A 24,238-nucleotide genomic window follows, 5' to 3' on the forward strand; every position below is an offset into this window, starting at 1 on the left:
GAAATATTTAGTAAATGTGGAAAACTATTTAGTCAAAAGGACTCAGACCGGATTAAAAACACAAACATCAAACCAACATAAATTGTTATAATAGCAAAAAACAAGAAACAACCTTATTCATGCTGATTCATCAACTATACTATGTCCAAACAAGGGAAGAGTATGCAACCATGAGTATAAGGTCTATATCTGATATGGAAAGACATCCATGATAGACAAAATAACAAAATCAAGCTGCTATATTTTGCAAATTGTACGATCAATTCTGTTTTAAAAAAGTCAGCAAATACGTATATTCAAATTTATATGCAACTGACCCCTGAACAACATGCTTTTGAACTCTGCAAGTCCCCTCATACGTGGATCTGTTTCAATAAATAGAGTGCCTGTATTTTCATTTTACAAATATCTTAAAATCAATTAAGTGCAGCAAAAGTCAATTAGAGATCACAATGTGTAGAACTGAAAGAACTAGGGATTTGAATCCAGATTTCATCCAAACTGCTTTAGCTTCCTGTTCTTTGGTAAGTCAATCATCAATTCCTTTGTTTTGTGTTGTTTTTAATGGAAATAAAGTTGGTTTACAATATTGTGTTAGTTTTAAGGCATACAGTAAAGAGTTTCTGGAGAAGGCAATGGCACCCCACTCCAGTACTCTTGCCTGGAAAATCCCATGGACGGGGGAGCCTGGTAGGCTGCAGTCCATGGAGTCACGAACAGTCGGACACGACTGAGCGACTTCACTTTCACTTTTCACTTTCACGCATTGGAGAAAGAAATGGCAACCCACTCCAGTGTTCTTGCCTAGAGAACCCCAGGGACGGGGGAGCCTGATGGGCTGCCATCTCTGGAGTCACACAGAGTCGGACACGACTGAACTGACTTAGCAGTAAAGCGTTTCAGTTAAAATTTTCAGATTATATTCCATTATAGGTTTGTAAATGATACTGAATATAATTCCATGCTATACAGTAAATCTTTGTAGCTTATCTATTTTATGTATAGTAGCTTGTATTGATTAATCCCATACTCTTGTTTTTGAAACACACAGATTTTTGACAACACAGGATTCAGCACCCCTAACCCCCATGTTTTTAAGGGTCAACTGAATATGCAGAGAAAATATACAGGATAAGCAACATAATAATAATAATGGTTACTCCTAGATTTATGTGATATTTCAATTTTTGTTTTTAAAAATAATTCTAGATTGCTATTGAAAAAAATGTTATCTTTTCAAGAATATATCTACAGTGGAGATACACTTATTTCAAAGCAGATATGTCTTTTCTTTTACCTTGCTAGGCCACCATAATCAAGTCCTTCTTCTCCTCTAAATATTACATATAATCGCCTCCTCAAGTCATAGGGTTTTAATGCCATAATCTAATTAAAAACAAAAACATGGATGCTTAAACATTCATATGTAATACAAGTTTCCTCCAGAACAGTTTTGATTAAATTTCATCTGTTTTCAAAGTTACACATTTTGTTATCTTATACAACAATGCTTTTAATTCAAAGAGATCAACTGGTTTATTCCACAAACTAGCAAAGATGCATCTTACTCTACTAAGCTTTCTCTAACTTTCATAAATCTCTTTCCCTTCTTCTGGTATTAAACGGTAGTTCTACTTTGGGTTAGTAGCAAGAGAGGAACAGCTTAAAACAGAATGTTTTTCAAGTTAGAAAATATTCCCTTCTCTGTCACTCTCCAAATTTTATTGAAATCTTATAAAAGGTGACTTGCAAATTTTTTTGATGAGCAACACTTAATGAGAAGTAGAATTTATTGCTTACACCACACATTCCATTTCTCAGTAGGAAAGGAACTCAGCTATTGTGAAGAATTATTTATAAGATGATGAATTTTAGCATAAAAAGGTTTATCTTAAAACTGTATCTATACTAGATACTTTATAAGCCTTAAAGGCTCACATTAAGGTTACTAGTAAGTAAGCTTTACTTCCAGATAAAAGGGAATTATATCCGAAAGCCAAGACTGGCCTGGGTGAGGCGACAGCTCACTAGCTGGCCAGTCATAGGCTCACAGGGCACGATTCTCCCCAAGCCAGAGGACAAAGCCAAGTAAAATCTACCATGAATTCAGATGTGTATGTCTTAAAACAAAGTTTACACAGAGCTTGGAACAAGATAACAATTTATTAAATCAAACAGAAAAAGTTTTGCTGATAACAGCTATATTAAGTAACTTGTCCAAACTGCAAGAAGTGACTAAACTGAAGCTAGGATTTGAACATCACTGACTTAAGAATTGTTATTCCATTTTGGCTTCTATACATAAAAGTCCCTGTGTACCTGAACACACAGAGAATTTTAATTCATCACTGTAATACTTTAGGAGAGGACTGAGAAGAAAAATTCTCAACCTCGTCAGAAAAAAAGAACTGACAATATTTCGGTTTTTTAATCTTTATTCTACAGATAATTCAGCAAAGGTACTACATGCGTTTGTTCATGCCACCAAATGTTTATTGATACCTGCTATGTGCAAAGCACTGTTTCTAGGCACTGCGCAAAGCAGCAGCAAACAAACAGCTGGGCTCTCCTGGAGCTTCGCTCTGGTAAGGGAGGTGACTGTGCTAGGTGGTGGTGATGTACTTGCTCAGTTGTGTCCAGCTCTGTGACTCCGTGGGCTGCAGCACGCCAGGCTCCATGGGGTTCTCCAGGCAAGACTACTGCAGTGGGCTGCCAGTTCCTTCTCGGCAGGTGGTGAGAAGTGTTGCAAGCAGGAATGAAGTACCCTGACTGGCTGCAATGGGACTGTGAGGGAGGTGCGCAGAGAGCTGCCACTTAAATGAGTGCTTGGACAAGGCCCGAGTTCATGGTGTTTAACAGAAACCAGGAGGACGTAAGAATTAACGCTACAGTATGAGAGAAATATTTAAATGGAATACAGTGCCTATACCAATCTAATCTTAATTTAGTCTCATATCACGACTTTTTTGTTTTGAGTTAATAAAGTCATAGTAAAAAGGTAAAGTCTTAGTAAAAAAGGACTTCCCTGGTGGCTCAGATGGTAAAGGGTCTGTCTAGAATGTGAGAGACCTGGGTTCAACCCCTGGGTTGGGAAGATTCCCTGGAGAAGGAAATGGCAATCCACTCTAGTACTCTTGCCCTTGAAAATTCCATGGACGGAGAAGCTTGGTGCAGGCTACTATCCATGGGGTTGCAAAGAGTCGGGCACGACTGAGCAACTTCACTTTCACTTTAGTAAAAAAGTAAATAGGTGCCAAAATATGTCAACTTGTTCCAGAGCTCTTTATGCTTTATTTTAGTAATCTAATTCATGGTAGAATGGTTTTGTTTCTCAGCCTGGGTACCTGTGCCTGCAAAATGGGAGATAATGATAGGAGCTACCTCAAAGGGATTTTGTGATGAATTAAATGAAATGATAAATGGAAGGTACCAGTGCTAAGCATATGACAATCACTCAACACATGATGGATTTTATTATTATAAGGGACACTCAGTAAGTGGTAGTCATTGTCACAGCTGTGTTCTAAATGGCTGAAAATTTCTAAACCTTAATTCCCTTTAGATATAACCAATATAATGACTCAAGTTCTACGATTTCCCTCAGTATCCAAGGTGTGCTGGTTCTAAGGACAGCTCCACAGATACCGAAATATGGGGGTGATCAACTTATGTGCATCACCCCATATAATTTCAAATCATCTCTGAATTATTTATAATACTTAATACAATATAAATACCACATACACACAAGCATACCTCGGAGATACTACAGGTATGGTTCTAGAGTACCGCAATAAAGAGAATATCACAATAAATCAAGTTACACTAATTTTCTGGTTTCCCAGTACATATAAAAGTCATGTTTACATTGTACTATAGTCTGTTAAGGGGGCAATAGCATTATGTCTAAAAAGACAATGTACAGACCTTAATTTAAAAAATACTCTATTGTTAAAAAAAAATGCTAACCATGATCTGAGCAAGTTGAATCTTTTTGGAATAGTAAATAAAACATAACTGTTCACAGACTGCCTTAACAAGTTAATAATAATGAGAAGTTTGCAATATTTCAAGAATCATGAAAATGTGACAGAAACACTACCAAGTGAGCACATGCTGTTGGAAAAATGGTGCTGTGAGACTCGCTCAACACAAGACTGTCATAAACCTTTAATCTGTAAAAACCACAGTATCTGCAAAGCAGAAATAAAGCAAGGCACAATAAAACAATCTGCTAGTGGCAGCAAATTCAAATTTCACCTTTTGAAACTTTCTGGAAATCTCCCTCCACCCCACCACAGAATATTTTCTATCCACAGTTGGTTGGATCCATGGATGGTATTTTATCTGTGGATACAGAGGGCTGACTGTACAATTTTACTCTGGTACATCTTTCTTACCTGTTGGAAGGAATCTTCAAACAACGTCTGCCGGGACACATTGATCTTTACGTGACTGGGTAGAGCATTAGACTGAAAACAAAAATGATATTGTAATGTCATGTAAGTTATAGTACATGTGCCCTGAAACAAGAAAACTAAATGATTATGAACAGAAGGTTTATTTACCACCGCAGTACCTGGCACAAATAACGGAAGTGAGCGAGTTTCCACCTGAAGCTGCGTTCATAGGCAATCTGTGGACCACCTTTAGTTCTAAAGAAAAACAAAAACAAACCATATATTAATAAATAACAAAGCTGGATGTTCAGTATTCAGTATGAAACTGGAGTGTACCAATGTCCTACAAATGACAGAAAAGTTACTCTGTAACACCTGCTGGGAGAGAAGTAACGGTAATATTTAGGGGCCAACAGAGACTTGAGCAAGGAGGACACACAATGTACACACACAAAGACGGGGATGATGTGTATGGGTGGGTCTTTTGTAAAGCAGTTAGTTAATGTACTTAAAGGATACAACACACAAACAGAGAAGCTAGTTAATGTGCTAGAAACATAGAATAACAAACAAAAAACTGTATATCTTTGGGAAAAAAATGAAAGCATTTATAGAAAAACAAAAAACAGATTTTGTCATTAGCATAACAAACTAAAAGGTAATAGTAAAAAGTATTTTTAAGAGGAGGAAGTTCCCACAAAACAGAGTGAGGCAGGAACAATATTCAATATATGAGTAACTTTCCAAATAAATAAAAAATGTACAAAACAGTGAAAATATGTGATAGAATTTAAATATATACATATATTATACATAGTTATAATTAGCATAATGGGGAAAATTTCCTCATATCTGGAAAACAAATATTAAAAGCCAGTAGTATTTCAGACAAAAAAAACATAAAACATAAATTGTATTGTTCTTTCAGTCCCATGTAATTATTCTTATTGGTCTTGATCGCTTGTTAGCAGTTTATGAAGCCATCAGGTTTTCCATTAGAATTCTGTAATTTCTTACTCAGTTAACTGATATGATCTAAAGTTATCAGAAACCTGTATTTGTAAAAAAGTCCTCTCTATGAATCTTCTGGAAGACCTTCATATTTGTAAAAGCATCAGAGTAATAGATGTGTCAGAGAATTGAAACAGCATGATTAAAGACCCAACTGCAATGCAACTGACAAAGAAATCTGGCTATTTATGCAACACATAACATCTTAAGATAATAACCAAAATTATGATGCAACACTATTTCAGGATATACCCAATATGAGGAATGTCATATAGTTTCTGGAACACTTCCATTAACTGACACTTGGCTGTAGAATCTAAGAAGTTTCATCATTACCTTTGACAGTGCTTCCCATGTAATCCAACACAGCAAATAAGCAAATTACCAATAGTTTCGCCTCTCTTTGAAAAGTTTTAGAGAACTTATGCAAGCATCTAAACTTTAGCTAGAGATTAAAAGAATCCCTTTAGCACATTAAAGCTATCTTTCTTTGTGGGGGAGGGGTATGGAATATAAATCCACACAAAGATACTTTTGCCTGGCAAAAAATGAAAGAAAAATTTTAAATTAAAATTAAAAAATAATACACTAAAATAGGCAACAAAGACCTACTATATATATAGCACAGGGAACTCTACTCAATACTCTGTAATAGCCTATATGGGAAAGGAATGGGAAAAAGAATAGATATGTGTATGCATGCATGTGAGGAAGCAACAGTTAGAACTCGACATGCAACAACAGACGTTCCAAACAGGGAAAGGGGTACATCAAGGCTGTTTATTGTCACCCTGCTTATTTAACTTATATGCAGAGTATATCATGAGAAACACTGGGCTGGACAAAGCAGAAGCTGGAATCAAGATTGGCAGGAGAAATGCCAATAACCTCAGATATGCAGACGACACCACCCTTATGGCAGAAAGCGAAGAAGAACTAAAGAGCCTCTTGATGAAAGTGAAAGAGGAGAGTGAAAAAGTTGGCTTGAAGCTCAACATTCAGAAAACTAAGATCATGGCATCTGGTCCCATCACTTCATGGCAAATAGATGGGGAAACAGTGGCAGACTTTTTCTGGGGGGGCTCGAAAATAACTACAGATGATGATTACAGCCATGAAATTAAATGATGCTTACTCCTTGGAAGAAAAGTTATGACCAATCTAGATAGCATATTGAAAAGCACATTACTTTGCCAATAAAGGTCCGTCTAGTCAAGGCTATGGTTTTTCTAGTAGTCATGTATGGATGTGAGAGTTGGACTGTAAAGAAAGCTGAGCACCAAAGAACTGATGCTTTTGAACTGTGGTGTTGGAGAAGACTCTTGAGAGTCCCTTGGACTGCAAGGAGATCCAACCAGTCCATATTGAAGGAGATCAGTCCTGAATATTCATTGGAAGGACAGATATTGAAACTGAAACTCCAATCCTTTGGCCACCTGATGTGAAGAACTGACTCACTGGAAAAGACCTGAAGCTGGGAAAGATTGAAGAGGAGAAGAGGACAACAGAAGATGAGATGGTGGGATGGCATCACCGACTCGATGGACTTGAGTTTGAGTGAACTCCGAGAGTTGGTGATGGACAGGGAGGCCTGGCATGCTGCGACTCATGGGGTTGCAGGGAGTCGGACAGGACTGAGCAACTGAGCTGACCTGGTGCATCACGTGTGCTTGGTCGTGTCCGACTCTGCAACCCCGTGGACTGTAGCCCGCCAGGCTTCTCTGTCCACGGTATTTCCCAGGCAAGAATGCTGGAGTAGGTATGTATAACTAAATCACCTTGCTGTACACCTGAAACTAACACAATATTGTAAATTAAATAGACTCCAATATAAAGTGAAATTTGTTAAAAATTAAAAAGATATTTAAAAAAATAAATAAAAAATAAATAAATTTTTAAAAACAGACAGATTTTCAAATAACCCAGCACTTCTAATAGAGTGTTGCAGGTGAAAAAAATATATGTTTCAAAGGCTTACTTCTCACTAACATAATGAGATTTACATTTTTATTAGAAAATATAAACTGACACTAGAATTTGTAGGAATGTAGACGGGGAAGGGGGCAATAGGCATAATACCTATAATATAAAAAAAATATAAAGCTGAATTGTGTCATAACACCAGGATTGGCACCAGGCCTTGTTGTGGATGGTATATATTGCTTTTTCTACGCTTTTTCCAGGGTTATACTTTCTATCCCATTTTAGATTTTAACCATGTATTAGAGTGCAAATATTAAATGGTATGTTATATTGAAAAGGTAGTTAAATATGAAAATCTATGACTATTAAAAAAAAAACTTCTTGCTAACCCTTAAATCCAAGGAGGGGGAGGACAAGAGGCTCTAGGTAGAAGAGACAGGAAAGGATATTCTATCACATGTTAAAGTTAATCTGAAATCAAAACAAATACTGCTGGAGAGAGTAAGCAAAGCAAAACTGAGCTCCTAGAAAGCGATGTCCAGGTCACCCAGCCCAGCAGGTCAGTGAGGGAAAAAGCAAGGTGGGCAGCATTTAGGGGAAGTTCTATTCACACTGAGAACACCTGGGTCTTCTGCCCACTGAGTGACAGCCTATGAGACGGGCATAAAGAACTTTTACATTCCTAGGGAACATTTTGGAATGGATGGAAAATGTTCTCTTCTGTTGTCAGGTTCAACCGAATTCATTCAACAAATACTTACAAAATGCACAGTATGTACCCTGGCACTATTCTAGATAGTGAGAGTATTACTGGCTAATAAAACAAACTGGAAAAACAATACCTCTTTTTGTGTAGTCTATGTACTAGTGAAGAGAACAGATGAGAAACCATGAATAAGTAAGCCATACATTTAGTGTTAGAAGAGCATGAGTGTTTCACCATTCCCGCTCCTAAAAAAGGGAAAAAAAGATGAAAAAAGGACAAGGAGTGAAGTGCGGAGAAGAGTTTTTCAACTGTGAACAGAATAAACAGAGTAGGACTCATAAACAAAACAGTGTCTGAGCAGAAAACATGGAGGGCGTAAGTCATACAGGTACTGTTGGGGGAAGGCGCATGCCAACCAGAGGAAATCAGAGCCCAGATGAGGAAGCCTCAAATGTCTGAGATACAGCTAAGTCGCTAGGGAAGCTGAGGCAGAGCGAATGAGGAGAAATGTCAGACGTGAGGCTGACAAGGTAACAGGGGTCAGATGCTCCAAGGGCTTAGAGGCCACAGTCAAGTGCTCTGCTTTTTTATTCAGATTAAGATGGAAACCACGGAAGGGTTTTGTGGAGTAACTTCTTACTTAAAAGAAAAATAAAAAAGTAAAAAGACTTGTATGGAGGACCGTGTTACATGACGCGTAGGCAGAAAGCAGAGTGATACTCAGAGAAGCACTCCGGGTGAGAGACCACGGTAGCTTGGACCAAAGTGACGGCAGTGGATATGGTGAGACACAGCTGGTCCTGAATACATTCTGAAGCTGAGGTAACTGGAACTCTTGATGGACTGTATGTGACGTGAGAGAGTAGTCAAGGACAATTCCAAGATTTCTGGCTCAAACACACCTAAGAGTGGAGGTCCCTTCAATTGAGATGGGAAATATCCCAGGCAGAATAAGTCTGACTGATGGTAGTTATCCGGAAGAAGTTAAGAATAGCTATCAAGTAAGTAGCAGCAAAATTACTAGTGAAACACTAGAGAAAAAACATTTGTGAGCTGGGTAAGATTCACCAAGAGAATGAGTATAGACAGCAGAGAAAAGAGATCTGAGGAGGCACTTTGGGTACATCAGTGTTGACAGGCTGACAGGAAAGGAGGGTCCCCCATCACCCAAAAAAAAGGAAGAGGAAGAAGACCAGACAGGCAGAAGGCAATCAGGAAGCAGAGTCCCTGCACTACTTCTCAGGAGAGGGAAACTTCCTTCAAATACTCCTGACTGTGTCAAATTAGAGCTGTAAACAGGGACTAACCAATTAGAGGACACTGGTCCCCTTAGCAAGGTCACTTAGGGTCAGTGAAACTTTCTTGTTGGTGGTTTGAGAGAGGAACTAGAAACAGCAAATTACACAGGCAAGTCGTTCAGGTAGTTTTCTTGTAGAGGGAAGCAATACAAATGAATTCTCCATCAAATGGACTTACAAGGTGATGAGTCATGGCTTTCCACTTGCCCATTTCTAATTTCAGAGAAGTAACACCCGATGGGAATGATACAGCACAGAAAGACGGATGGTATGAACATCACTGCTGGAGTAGCTAATCGGAAGAGAGGGGACGATCTGGAGCACCAGCAGAGGGATTGGCCTTTGACAGCAACAATGGCAATTTAACTTCAGGATGAAGAGGGAAGACAGATGCTGACTGGTAGAGAGATGTAACGGTAGGAATTCGTGAAAGACTTTTATGGCTGCTTCTGTTTTCTTAGTAATGTAAAGACATCACATCTAAGAAAATGGATGAAGGAGAGCCTTTCAAATACTTAATTAAGCTATTTTTACCAGGAAAACCGTGTTGACCGTCTCAGTCCCTGATGCTGCAGAGGCAGGATGTGACTGTTAAGAGCACACACTCCGTGGACAGACTGCCTTGGTCTGAAACCACTTTTATCACTTGCTGCGTGACTCTGCATAAGTCTGTTTTGCTCCCTAGGCCTCAGTTTCCACACTTGGAAAGTAAGGGTATCAACCTCAAGGAGCTGTTGGAAGATAAATGCTAATTTATATAAAGTGCTTAGAAGAATCCCTGGCACACAGTCATCACTAGATAAATATTTACTATTGTTCTTCTTAAGGAATTATATGCCACAAATCCACTCTAAATTATATACAGTAGAGCAAAACAAATATATTAGATTATTACTTGTGTAGATTTTCTTGATACATAATGTAAAATCTGCTTGAGGCTAAATTAGAAGTCAAACTTTATGTTCTCATTAAACAGCATCTCAGAACTTCACTTACACAGATGACTTTCCATTGCGAGGATCTTTGAATGTTGTTGTTCTTGTATTATGATCAACAAAGTACCTCACACCTTCCCGGGTATACCTAATTTCCCAACCTTCTGGCAGGGGTTCTTCATTCTGCAAACTAAAAGATAAAGTCACAGTCACACAAGGTGAACATTTTCGAGGTGCTAAAAACGTCCAAGCTGAGGTTCACTTGATTCCATCTCCCGACACGTAAGCTCACGTAAGTAAGGCTGCAGGATACACATACCCTTGAGTTCTGGGGTCCTCCCACTGGGTTGTTTTTGTGTTATGATTCACGAAGTAAACTCTGTCTGTTGAATCCACTCTTTTTTCTAAAAAATAGAGTGAGCATGGTGTTTAATAACTATTTGCTATATATACACTTCAATATTTTTATCAACAACACATTAGCTTACCCCAGCCTGGTGGCAAAGGCCCGTATGGGTCATTTTCTGCTGCTAACATTGAAGCCTGATTGGAGAAAAGGATTAGGAGGAGAAGTTAAAAGAACAGGTTTTTAATATAAAAGCATTAACTAAGCACTTGGCTGAATCACATTTAAGAGTCATTTTCTAAAAAATATGATAAAGAAATGTGAATATAGTAATTTCAAGGCACAGAATTCTAAAAATGTCTTGAGTTGAGAGGAGTTAAGTAAGTGATAAATTATTAGTTTTTCTACAATGATTTAGAAATAATGTATCAACATTAGCACTTTAATCTCTTAGCCTTTCTGTGACAGTCCATAAGAATGAAATGACATGAGAGAATAACATATAGAAAATTGTAGTGTTTAAATGAGATAACATTATTTGCTGAAAAACAGAATAATTACCACAGTTCTCTTTAAACAAATGTCTACTAACATAATAATATTAAACTCCAGTATTATCTTTGTAAAAATAAACTTTTACCTTTGTATTAATATATTTTATATATTCAGACATACATAAAAACACATTAATGCTCACATATTATGACAACTCAGAAATATATTCAAAAGAAAATAAACATTTTTACCGTTAGTTTTTAAAAGAAAGACAAATAAAAACTTATTACCTGAAAAATCATTTCTTAATGACACAATATATACATCTTGATAAATATTTTATAACTTCATAACAGATACTATGAATTGTACTCTGTATCATTTAGACAACTAAATCTTAACCTCAGGATGTTCTGTTTGTGCAGAAGAACACACTTCTGATGCACACCATTCCCTAATTCTGCCGTTTCCCCAAAGTTTTCCATAGATACAGCAAAGTCCAGCCAAAACAAACGCACACACGTAATTTGTTTAGTACATACAGCTAAACGGTGGGACATCCCCACAGACTTCTGCACACGCTACTCAGGAACCAAGAACTGACCGCACGAGATGCTGAGCAGGTTGGCCGGCCCACTCTCTGATGGTCAGACAACCCGGAGAGTGGACCAACCTGCAAATGAGAGCAACAAACCTTGCTACTTAACCTCCCAAAAACGCAGAGCCGAATGAGCCTGCTGAAGGCAGGATTCTGAACAGCTGTTTTCTTTGTGTATCTTTCCTAATTTCTTTCCACATTTTGGGGTTTCAAGCTGCCCCAAAACACTACCTAGAGATGCCCAGTACTTGAGATTTATACATTCTACTTCTTGAGATCAAATCTATTTAAACAGAAGTCCTCCCATCCCCCACACTCCCATGGATGCTTGCTTATGGCAGTAAATCACCAATTGATCAAATTTTCAGACAGCATTAAATTTTTTTGGACAAAACTATCTCTAATCCCAGGAATACATATTTAGTGGGCCAAAACAGATGAAAGCATCTCTACAAAGCTGGGATGGAAACAGGATAGCTGGGATATGGCAAGACTGGCCTTAAGTAAAGTCAGGAGGCAATCAGCTTTGTTTAAAGCAAACAAAATGATTATAACCAAAAGTAGAAGACTGGGAACTGGCCAAGACAAATTATATGATTAAGAAATTGCATTTTTGAGACTACCTCTTAACAAGGACAAAAGTATGAGTGTATAGCTATGTAAACTAGGATTAAAAAAAAACTTAAAAGTGCTTATGCATATCAGAAATGTGAATTATTTATTAAAGATCAACTAAAAAAGATCTTACAATCTATAGCATTTAAGAAAAGTCACCAAGGGAGGAAAGGCAAGACGTCTGGAAGAAAAAGATGCATTAAGGCCTATAACTTCCTAATTACCGAGTAGAGGTATCGCTGGTTGAACTGCTGCATAGCTCCCTGCAGCTGGCTCCGCTGGGACTGCCACTGCTCAAAGTTCCGGACTGACTCCATGGTGGGCCGCTGCCAGGTGGTTGTCCTGGTGTTATGGTCCACGTAATACACTCTGCCTCGATCATCAACTCTTCTTTCCCAACTACCAAAGATAAACGGAGCAGCAGTGAAAATGAAAATAAACAATCATCTCTTTAGATAAGAAACTGGAAAGTAGTTAAGTAATATGTTACCTAAATAATTTAAAAATCAAGTCCAAGAGATGATGAGTTTAAAAGAAAGTAAATATTGATATTCTTCAGAAAACTTACAGACATGTAACTTGCTATCTATTTATCTCAATTACCTTCCCATTCTTCCCATACATGATTTCTAAGGACTGTCTAAAAAAGAGGTCATAGATTGAACAGTATCAATGTGACTACTCTCCCTCTTTCTTTGATAAACATTTACTGAGTGCTAACTGTATACCAAGCAATCTGCCTCTATCACCCCTGCCCATGTAAAGGGTTTTAACTCAACTTTTACAGCTTTTTAATCCACCTTTTGCAGCTACACTGATGCTGAACTAAAGTGCAGATGTAGCCACGCCATTCCACCTATCACCGTTTGCTGGCATGGCTAAATGATGAGCCCAGTCACCGTCTCAGCCTCACCGCCCTTCTCCACCCTCACCCTCACTTCCCCTTCTTTCAAGGGACCCATCCGAGGGGCCAAATCAACTCCTGGTGGGCCCCAAATGTGTCAGATGTCTCATCCTGTCATGCCTGTGTTTCAATCCTCTCTCAGAACGGAATACCCTTCTCCACCAGCCAGAAGACGCCCTGTCCTCCTGAACCCATACCCTCCAGGGTTCCATTCACCTCCAGTCAATCTGTATTATTAATTCATAGGCTTTCAATATACTTTCAGCAACCAGTTTCACAAGATAACACACTTGTTGCCTTTAATTTTCTGGACTTTGAATATGTTTATATTGGCGAGCTCTGAGTTGCATCTGGAAGGACTGTTAGTAAATAACAGCCTAACAGCACAAGCTTCATTTAGTATGTAATAGGAATGCCTCTTCATTTAAAATGCTCTATTAACTTCAGCCATAATTAATATAATTTTACTTGTAATGATCTTTTAGGTAATAATTTTGAACTACACTAGGATCTCTTACGTAAATATCACACAACAGCATAGTTTAGATCCCTGTCTATGAAGAAACATACACACAAACTGCCCTAAACATGACTCTCATTTCTCAAAAAATAGCAAGAACTGACACTGGGTCAGAAGTCTGCAGCTCCCCTCAGTAAACTCATGCCAGCGTTCGACATCTCCTAATCTTTTGAGGAAGCCCTTCAGACTGACTGTAAATGAGACACAGGGTAACAAATCTCATCTACTGAATGTTTACTATTCACAAAAGCAAATCAAGGAAAAGTAACATGCAGTAGCAAAGAACCATTTTATATTGCATTAACTGAGCTTTTAAAATTCCACGTATGAAACACAGCTGAAGCCGGAGAAGACGCTACCTTACCCTGGAGGCAGAGGCTGCGGCCTCTCCCACGTGGTCGTCCGGGTGTTATGATCCACATAGTAGGTTCTACCGTGAGGATCTCTTCTCTGTTCCCACCTTTAATAAAAATACAGAAATAAAAGAACAAGCTAAAGACTATCTGAAGAACGGTTCCTTTTTTTTTATGATTCCTTTTTATAAGCCAAAAAATTATAGGTATGTTTTAAAGAGTCATGTATACACACAAAATGAAGTTGTTTCTTTTGGGCTTTGTAAATGCTTAATTATTCCCTTTTCATTAGCAGTGCTGGAAACTTCCCAGCTTCCCAGTGGGCGCTAGTGCTAAGGAACCCACCTGCCAATGCAGGAGACATAAGAGATGCGGGTTCAATCCCTGGGTGGGGAAGATCCCCTGCAGAAGGTCACGGCAACCCACTCCAGTATCCTTGCCTGGAGAATCCCATGGATAGGGGAGCCTGGCGGCTTACAGTCCATTAGTTCGCACAGAATTGGACATGACTGAAGCGACTTACCACACAGCACGCACTGGAAACTCAGTAAGTACATTTAGCAGAGGAAGACAGAATAACACCCAAAGTTTTTTAAAGTGACTAATTCACGGAATTCCAAATCATCACAAAACAGAAATTTTATCAAGAGCTGAGGAACTGTCACCCTAATACCATGCCCAAAGGACAAAATGCCAATGAAGTAATATCCGTTTTTGGCAGCTGAAGAAAACACACATCTAAAAGATTTCAGCAGCAACTGCATTAAAGTGTGTAGTGAGACAGCTCCATGGACGACCCTTCTTCCATCTGCACACAGGTCTCCCTCCTGTGCACAGCCACCCCTCTTCTGTCTTCAGTGCACCTCTGAGTTTAAGGACATCCTCCCTTGTCTTCATCTGCTCCGTCCCAGACACACTCCTCCTCTTCCTCTCCCTACCCTCAGTCTCTCCTCTCCACCCTCTCCTTGGAATGGCACAGAAGAGAACCTTCAAACGTTAAAAACAGAAACTTCCTATTTCTGAGTTTAACATTCTTCTTCTCAGCTGAAAGTAGAACAAATGGGAAATATTTTCCTTTCTCAAACATGAGGATGCAATTTAATCTGACTTCTTTTTAATTAGAGAAAAGTGAAACTGAAAGTTGCTCAGTCATGGCCAAATCTTTCCGACCCCAGGGACTACTGCCTGCCAGGCTTCTCCATCCCTGGGAAAGTGTACTGGACTGGTTGCCATTTCCTTCTCCAGGGGATCTTCCCGACGCAAGGGTCAAACCCTGGTCTCCTGTATTGCAAGGAGTGTAATGTAAGAGGAGTGTAATGTACATAATCAAGCGCACCATCCATAAAATGGGCTATGAAGCCATTTCTAATGTGATCCTAAGTTAGCTGGAAATAGTCTAATTTAATATTCAATATTCAGTAAGCACTTAGGTTCCAACTCTAATTCTAGCCACTAGTTCTTAATTTTTCCATATTGCTTCCAGATTTCAGGGCTTTCCTCCAAAGAGAATTTATCTTACTCAAACTAAATTGCTTGCTACACACATCATATGAAGACCCCCTTCTGGATATCATCTTTGTAATTTTCTACATTCCATTCATTAGATCAAGTGAAGGTAGCCTTTTTCTGTGAAGTACTCGATATAAATATTTTAGACTTTGTGGGCCAAAAGGCAAAGTCAGGACTATTATGTAGGTACTAACACAGTAAAAGCAAAAACTCCTGTCATGCCCCACCGCGTCTTCCTGAGGTAGGTCACCCCGGCTGTGGATGTGCCATGTTCCCAGCTGCGCTCTGCTGACAACATTCTTGCAACAAAGAGCTCCTGGCCTGCAGGGGAGGAGCCTGGTCAATTCCACCACCCTCCCCAGTGACCAGGGTCTCAGGGTGCTTCTCCTTCTCCCCCAGCAGCTGATCCATGGGGAGGTAACTTGCTACAATGTCACTCCCAGAGTGAGAGTTCACCTTCTGGGGCAGGACCATTGCCAAGAACAAGCCCCCATGCGTGTGGGGTGACCAGAGCTAATGTCGGGAAGCAGGGAGGAGAGAAGGTGCTGGGGGGGGAGGAAGGCGGTACAAGGGTAAGGGGCTTGCCTCAGGCCTGGCTGGGGACTCAGTGACAGCCAGCTAGAGCTGAGCCCGTATGTCCTACAGCAGTGATGGACCGGAACTGGTCAAAAACTAGAGCATCCCTGCAGTGGAAATTCCTGAGAACCTTTCAAACAGGTCCAAGTTACCAAGCTGAGTGATGGGACTTCCCAACAGAATTCTTCAATTTCAAAGGGATAAGTGCTAATTTATAACTGGTACATGTCACCTTCAACCATAACGCTCTCCTGTCCCTAGTAGTCAGATATGGCTTCCCTATTTCATATACACACATTTCTAAAACTTACTGCTGAAAAAGACCTTATTTTAAAAAAAGAAAGAAATAATAAATGTGGGAGAATTTTGTTAAATGTATTACAGTAAAAATGACAGAATGTAGTTACTGACTGGATGATGACTGGGCTCTCACAAACCACGGTCAACAGCTGCCCCTCTCCGCTGCTGCTCGGCCTGCTAACCTCTCTCCTGCCCACCCTTCAGGTCACTCTCATTTTTTAAACCAAAAAACTCCTCCTCAGTATTGGGTCTTTCCTTGCTTGCTTCTACCAGACATCCCTCTCTCCCTGTGTGTTCACAGGGAAAACTGCTTCCACTAGTTCTCACTCTTCTGAAGAGTTTTCTATCACATTTCCACCCTTCCACTCACTCCATCACACAGCAGTCGGAACACAGCTCTCCTTCCCAGAAATCATTCTGTCAAAGGTCAACAATAAATAATCTCTTTGTTGCTAAATTCAAAGGTGCCTTTCAGTTCTTATCTTACTTGAATTTTCAGTAGGTTTTGACCTTGTTAACAACTTCCTCCTAAGCATTTGCAAGCCAGGGCCTTTGCCCAATTGCTCACTCACTCAAAATCATTGCATCAAGCACTAGTTCACGTATGTTTACTGGTACCTGCTATACGGCAAGTGTCGTCTTAGGCACAAGAGATACAGAAATGGACCACATAAAGCTCCCTTTTCGGTGTAGTGGAGAGAACACTGATAAACACATAAACATATGTCACATAGTGATTTAAGTGTTGAAAAATAATACAAATAACATTATGCTGATAAGGACCCTACTCAAAAGAGTTTATACTGATTCCATTTATGTTAAGTTCCACCAACTTAACATAATTAATCTACAGTCTATTGTCGAAAAACACTTGCAGGGAGGTACAGTGCTGCCTCCCTAAAAGCAGGAGCAGGGGTTGACTGAAAGGGGCTTGACAGAACTTTCTAAAGTGATGATAACGCTCTAATCTTGATAAAGGTTTGGGTTATTTCCACCTGTCGAAACTCATCAATGACATACTTAAGACTTACACATTTCTATGTAAACTTTACCTAAAAATCTGTAAACAAATACTGAGCTCTAGTGAATGACATGCAAGCTGAAGTTTTGAGGGGCAAAATGTACAACTACAACTTACTGAATTAGACTTAAACATTAGGCAAATGGAGAGGTGCAGAGAAATGCGATAAAGCGAAGAGCGTAACATGTCAGCTACAGAACCTGGTGATAGACAGATACACACGTGTTCACTGTAAAATTCTTTGTATTTTCCTGCATGTTTCTAAATTTTCTTAACAGAAGGTTGGAAAAAAATAAGGCAAGGGTTGGGGATAAGGACAGGGGGGGGCCTGATTTAGCCAGAGGGAATCAGGAAAGGCCTCTGGAATAAGGTAACATTTGGGCAGAGACATGCACGTATCTGAGGAATACCATTCCACTCAGAAGTGACAGCAAATGCAAAGGGCTTTATGTCAGACCACACGTGGCATAACCCTCCAGGCTAGAACAGGCTACACTGAGAACACTCGTAATTCTGGGCACCAATGAAGTAAGTCACCAAAGAGATAAAATACAGGAACTAAGAAATATTTCTGAGGAAAGAGGGGAGATGACGTAGATTTGAAAATTGCTAATATGGTTACAGACTGCCGAAGCAAGAAGAACCAACCCTGACCCCACTCTTGCATTCCACCTCCCACAGCTAATTCCCACAACCCATCGTAACATCAGCCCAGAAGACTAGCATCCACCTTGGGGCAGTCTATTTTAATTTCTCACTCGGGTTAGTTGCTTCTAATCTTTTAGGCAACAGCTCAGAGAATAAGAATACATCTTACATAAATGTATCTGTTTGTCCTAGGCTGCTATTCACCTACAGATTTTATACACACAAAAACACACCGGAAAAACAAACTGCCAGGAAACAATGCTTACTTAACACACTCCAGGTTTCCAATCTGGTCAATACTGATTTACTTTATTCTGCCTTCAAGTGCTGGTCACAATCTATTCACAGGCTGCAACTTGTGATTTGAAAATCACTCATCTAGATTCCTCACTCATGTAGATTCCTACAAAATTCTCTTCACGCAGAGTTCACATACAGTGGCTACAAGCACACGGAAGCATTTACCTGGCCCCACAGAATTAAGTTTATGTACTTATCATTTTAAACAGGAATGTGCCCACTTTTCTCATTTATAAAAGCCTGGCCTGTTTTGTTCTGCTTTGTCTCCTTAACTCCTCATCTGCCTATACCACTTCTAGAATAATCTTAAAACACAAATATGACTGTGCCACTCCCCTGCTTAAAATTCCTGTATGTTTATCCATGGTTTCCGGGGGCCGGGGTGGGGGAGGGGCGGGACTCCAAACCTTCAGCAGGTACACAAAACTCTTCAGAGGGCTGTTTATTCTTCTGTATTACACAGCTTGCTTCCTCGAATGCTCAACTCAAGCTGTAACAAAATACCACTTCCTGAGGTCAGCTTCTTAATTTGTGGGTGTCAGAGATCTGAACATGCAGTTAGCTGCCCTGAAAATGAAACCTTTCACCACACGTGCCTTCTTTGCTGCTTTGCTAACACCTACTCCTCTTTTAGAAACCGCTGAAGGGTCATCTCTTCCAGAAAGTATTCTTTGATCTCAGTATCACAGGGTATCCTATTAACCCCCTCTACACATGTTCCCCTCCACAGCACCCTAAACTTGGATCTCTAGCTTAGCTTTAATTAAATTGTACAGTCAATGACTATTTACTTACCTTTATCTCCCATCAGATCAGAGGTTCCTGACAGTATGGAAAGCCTCTTACATATCAATGTCATAAGGGCAGACACGTGAGACTTTGATAAATGACTAATGATAAGTAGTCAAAGAGAAGACAAAGGAACAATGAGAGATTTTTGAGAGGAAGGAAAGATACTTCATGGCCAAAAATGCTTGCAGGAAACAGTGGAGATTTCCAGTAAGTGGATAAAAATAAGCTCAGAGAAAGGTCTGGCTTGGACCTGTAAATTTAACAGTTAAAACGATGGGAGAGTGTAAGACTCAAGAGAAACACCCATTCAGGAGCAGACTAAAGCCTGAAACCACAAGGAGGCAACAGGCAAAGTCCTATAATCCAGTAAAGGGCACTAAGAAAAACACAGCTCAGAAAGTCAGAAAGGGTACCGACACAGCAGCTGTGGCGGGAGAATGAGGGCACAGAGGCAGAGACCGCGAGAGGTGCCGTTTTCACAGCTGCGAGAGGAGACAGTTCTAACCTCTGTAGGAGGTAGGACTGTATACACTGTCCTGGATACAGGACACTGCATCCACCAGAGGTCCCCAACTCTAGGGCCATGGACTGGTCTCAGTCCCTGGCCTGTCAGGAACTGGGGCGTGCAGCAGATGGGGGTGGCAGCGAGTGGCGGTGGAGAGGACGGATCTTCATCTGTATTCACGGCTGCTCCCCACAGCTCACGTTACCCCCTGCAATCTGCCTCCTGTCAGATCAGCAGCAGCACTCAAGGAGGAGCTAGAAACATATTAAGTGAATATGGGAGAGATGACCAAATGGAATACACAGAATATTCTTTAAAGAAAATCATAGGAAGCTGAATTATTACCATGGAAAATTAAAAGATAAAGAATTATTCCCTGGTAGCTCAGCTGGTAAAGAGTCTAACTGCAATGCAGGAGACCCCGGTTCAATTCCTGGGTCGGGAAAATCTGCTGGAGAAGGGATAGGCTACCCACTCCAGTATTCTTGGGCTTCCCTGGTGGCTCAGCTGGTAAAGAATCTGCCTGCAATGTCGGAGACCTGCGTTCGATCCCTGGGTTGGGAAGATCCCCTGGAAAAGGGAAAGGCTACCCACTCCAATATTCTTGCCTGAAGAATTTCATGGACTGTATAGTCCATGAGGTGGCAGAGAATCGGACACAACTGAGTGACTTTCACTTTCAATGAAAACCTGAGTTTGTAACAGTGCTTCTCAGCAGGCTTACTGGATCCCTCATAGTACTGAGTATAAACTGAGAAAAACAAAGGATGGCTACTTGCTTCAAGCTTAGCCTAGGGAGGCAACAGTAAAAAAAGCTAGAGAACTGAGACTATTACAGAGTGTGTCAGGGTCACTCTTTTCTAAAAGTAAGCCAAGAATCAAATCGACAGTCATGCAAATTAATATAAGGTTTTTTCCTCTTCCTGTCATGTAGCACATGCTTTAACTATAACTAGCAATTGTTCTTAGTTTTAAAAAAATACTCGGTTTGTAGCAAATACACTGTATGAATTAGATTCTAACTTAGATTTCAAATAACTGAAAGGAAAAACTTCATATATATATTCAACACTCAGGTTATTATTAAAAAGTTGCTATCTAAGTCACACACCTTTTAAAAAAATAAATGACATACCCTGAAGGCAGCGTTTCTGTGTTGGCACCTCCAGACTGCTGCCGGACAGGTTCCATACATCCGTCAGGCTGTCTTAATTTGGCTGCTTCAAAAGCAGAGCTACTTGCAGAATTGGAGGTGGAAGGATCTAATGCACTTCGAGCTTCAGATCCAAAGGCTGCACTGTTAGAGACAATACATTCATTGTTTTCCGAGGAGGTCAGTGTTTCTTGAACTGGAGGGTCTTCAACAGGAGTACTAGTGCAATTTGAAGACAAGGCGGGTTCTCCAGATCCTATTGCAGTACCCGTGCTGGGAGCGTTTTCAGTCGGTGCAGATGAGGGTGAGTCTCCATTAACTGAGAAGGGAAAATCAGTAAGATGAACTGTCAAGAAACGACCAAGCGCCCAATTAACTCATCAACTGTATTTATTCAGAAACTAATTCACACCAAGCAGTGTATTAGGTACTGATGGAAATAAGACAGATAATACTTTTTGTGGCTCATATTTTTGAGATGAATGTTAAATAATAAAAACTTAAGAATATATATGTAACAATAACCCAAACTTAAGGAAAGAGAAATCAACATGAACAAAAGTTTTTCCCCCAAACAATAAATTCTGAATATCTACATGGGTTATATAAAAACTTCAAAATGACCCCATTCAATCTCCCTTTTCCTATGCAAATACAGCTAATATCAAAAGAATTCTTGTCAAATATAAAGTGGCATTAACTCTTAAGACAGTATTGCAGGGGACTGCAAAAAGATCCAGGAACTCATTTTATACTTGCTGGAGAAATAACCCAGCATTGAGATCCACTGACATAATTTTAAAATTTTTCATTTTAAATGTAATCGATCCATTTCAACTACATGTCACTGTAAGAGAAAGTCAAATTAAAAGTGGGAAGGGAATAGATTATTGAAGAAAACCTATTAGAAAATTGCACAGCAAAGTTCTAATTGAAACAGAGGAAGGAGACATAATTAAGAGTGATGAAATGGTCAGGCAGATTTTTAAAGAAAGAGATGTAAACAGTGGGAAGAAGAGAAATAAGTACTATTAAAAGGAATCAAACTGTAGGAGCAAAACAGAACCAATCAAGTTCTATACCAACTACAGGGGAGAGCAACTTTGGAAGAAAAATATCAGTAACAAAATATAAGAAATAAAAATGTACAGTGCTACCTGAACTCAACACTTAGAAAACCTGAAGAAAAGAGAAAGTGCACAGAGAGTAAATTCTGGTCTCTTAGATGATATTCAGAATTCATGGAATATATGATGTCCAAAAGTGAACTTTTTCATTTAACTTTCAATCCTGATCAATGTAGAAACTGATTTCCAAAAAAAGAAAAGATTAGCAACAGTCTTTGGAAAGCAAAATAACGCTAAATGGAAAAAGCAGACTATTTCAGACAAGATAATCCAGCCCAATAAGAAAGAATCATAAACCCTTATGATACTAAAACACATGCTAACAAAGTGTTAAAAACAGAAGAGGAAAATTAATTATTAAACAGCAGCTCTTAGCTGTTCAAGGCAAACCCTTCTCTCTGACAACAATTCAGCTCCTCCAAGTGCTCTCAGCTCCTCTCCATCTGCACCACTGCCCCCCTCACTGTTCCTCGCTCGCTGCAACAGCATCCTAACTGGTCTGCCCACTTCCTCTCTGGTCCAACTCCAACCCATTCTCCAAACAGCAGCCAAAGTAATCTCTTAGAAGCATACAAAAGATCGTTTCACTCCCTAATTAAACACACCTATTGCACCCAGAGTAAATTCCAAGTTCTTTACCATGGCTCATGAGAAACACTCCACATAGTCGGCCCCACAGCTCCACCTGACTTCTCACGGTGGTCTCCCTTCTGCCCCGTGAGCAGAGCGAACTCCCTCCCCTCAAGGACGTGCGCTGGCCGCTGCGCTGGCCTCAGAACAGCTCCTGCTTCTTATCACGCAGTGTGCAGGCTCAACCACTCCTTCAGAAAGGCAGCGCTCAGGCACCTTATTTAATTCTGCACCTGCCCCACCCTCAGCCCACGCTGCCTACTAGACTGTTTTGCTTCTCATGTTCTGAAACAGTTTGTTTTTATTTCTTTTTCCATTAGTTCAAAATGCAACACTTTGTCCGACTTGTTCCACTTTTGTATTCTCAACAGTTACGATGCACCTGGCATATGAAAACAATAAATGTTCAGTTCAAGGACAAATCACAGAAGAAGCAGTAAACATATCTCTCTCAAAACTAGGCAGAAAAAAAGAACTTTAGTAGAAACATTAATTAAGTACATGAAGGACTGAATGACACAGTCAATATACCTGTCCTAAATTACAGCATTAGAGAAGTAGTTCTGAGTTTTCACTACATACATATTCCATCCAAACAATCTAGGAATTTTAAGGAAAAAAATGACACGTAAAGGACTAAAGAAAAATTCCAATTTTACAATCAGGAGGTGAAACTCTGATTATAATTCAAGAAAACTAGAAACAAAAAATATATATATAACTTACTGAAATGTTTACTGAAAGTGTGGCAGATTCTGTAAAACATTTGTTAAGGATTATCTTATTTCATTCCCACAGAACAATGCTATGAGGAAGATACTACCCATTTTACTAGTAAGAAAATTGATGCTTACATGTCCATAAAACTGATAGTTCTCCCACACCTGCAATCAGTTTAGCTTAGAAGATTTTTTTATAAAACCTTAAATAATTATTAAGTTAAAGAAAAATAATAGTTATGAAATCACAAACTGTAAGGAAATTAATGGCATGGAAATACTTGTATGAAATATTTGACATGGCAAAGAGGTATCCAAGGGTGTAAGAAAGAATAGCAATAAGTGAGCTTAGCTTTCAATTCCAGACCCAGGGGAAAATGGGAGAAGGAAACGAATTATAAGAAAAATATAATAGATCAGAATTTCCTAACCTGATTAGAATCTGTTGGATATTGTAGAAAGTATAGCTCTCACTTTCCATTCTAGAATTACTGAATCTCTTAGGGAATCTCTGGGATCTGTATTTTTAGCAAATGCTTCAGATGAATTCTTAGAAGTAAGGTTGGAAAAACCATGAAATAGTGCCTTAGCAAATTTTATAAAGAAAAATATAGTTTGAGTAGCATTTAGAATACCATGTACACTTTTATATCAGTAAGTCTAAAATGTATTAACTAAACTAACTCAAGAGAAAGAAAAATTGATCAATCAGAGTAGAAATGTAAAAGGGGATAAAAGATCGAACAGTGTCCCTCCAAAAGTCAACACACTCAGTTTTTCAGCCTTCAAGGAACAGATTACCCCCGTGTTCTCTGAAATGTTACAGTACATTGGTGGCAAAAAAGAAAAAGGAG

The 24,238-nt window shown here is 39.4% G+C and overlaps 1 protein-coding gene across 21 annotated transcripts in view; it reads right to left on the reverse strand.

The window, feature by feature from the left end:
• WWP1 (WW domain containing E3 ubiquitin protein ligase 1) overlaps positions 1 to 24,238 on the reverse strand; it is a 156,772-nt gene that overhangs the window by 46,918 nt on the left and 85,616 nt on the right. For 19 of the 21 annotated variants that reach the window (XR_009595095.1, XM_042254512.2, XM_027973247.3 and 16 more), the window contains 9 exons: positions 20,891 to 21,227; positions 14,116 to 14,211; positions 12,552 to 12,726; positions 10,762 to 10,816; positions 10,593 to 10,677; positions 10,335 to 10,463; positions 4,580 to 4,655; positions 4,401 to 4,472; positions 1,298 to 1,386 (listed from right to left, as the gene is read on the reverse strand). Coding sequence is in view for 20 of the 21 variants with exons in the window: in XM_042254512.2 (XP_042110446.1) it covers positions 1,298 to 1,386; positions 4,401 to 4,472; positions 4,580 to 4,655; positions 10,335 to 10,463; positions 10,593 to 10,677; positions 10,762 to 10,816; positions 12,552 to 12,726; positions 14,116 to 14,211; positions 20,891 to 21,227 (1,114 nt within the window). In the remaining variant the exon portion in view is untranslated. Of the gene's footprint in view, positions 1 to 1,297; positions 1,387 to 4,400; positions 4,473 to 4,579; positions 4,656 to 10,334; positions 10,464 to 10,592; positions 10,678 to 10,761; positions 10,817 to 12,551; positions 12,727 to 14,115; positions 14,212 to 17,107; positions 18,803 to 20,890; positions 21,228 to 22,674; positions 22,859 to 24,238 lie in introns of those variants that run through there. The other 2 variants (XM_042254515.2, XM_060393973.1) reach the window with 2 other exon arrangements.

Source organism: Ovis aries, chromosome 9 (genome assembly GCF_016772045.2).
Source record: "Ovis aries strain OAR_USU_Benz2616 breed Rambouillet chromosome 9, ARS-UI_Ramb_v3.0, whole genome shotgun sequence".
In the NCBI taxonomy this organism is placed as follows: domain Eukaryota; kingdom Metazoa; phylum Chordata; class Mammalia; order Artiodactyla; family Bovidae; genus Ovis; species Ovis aries.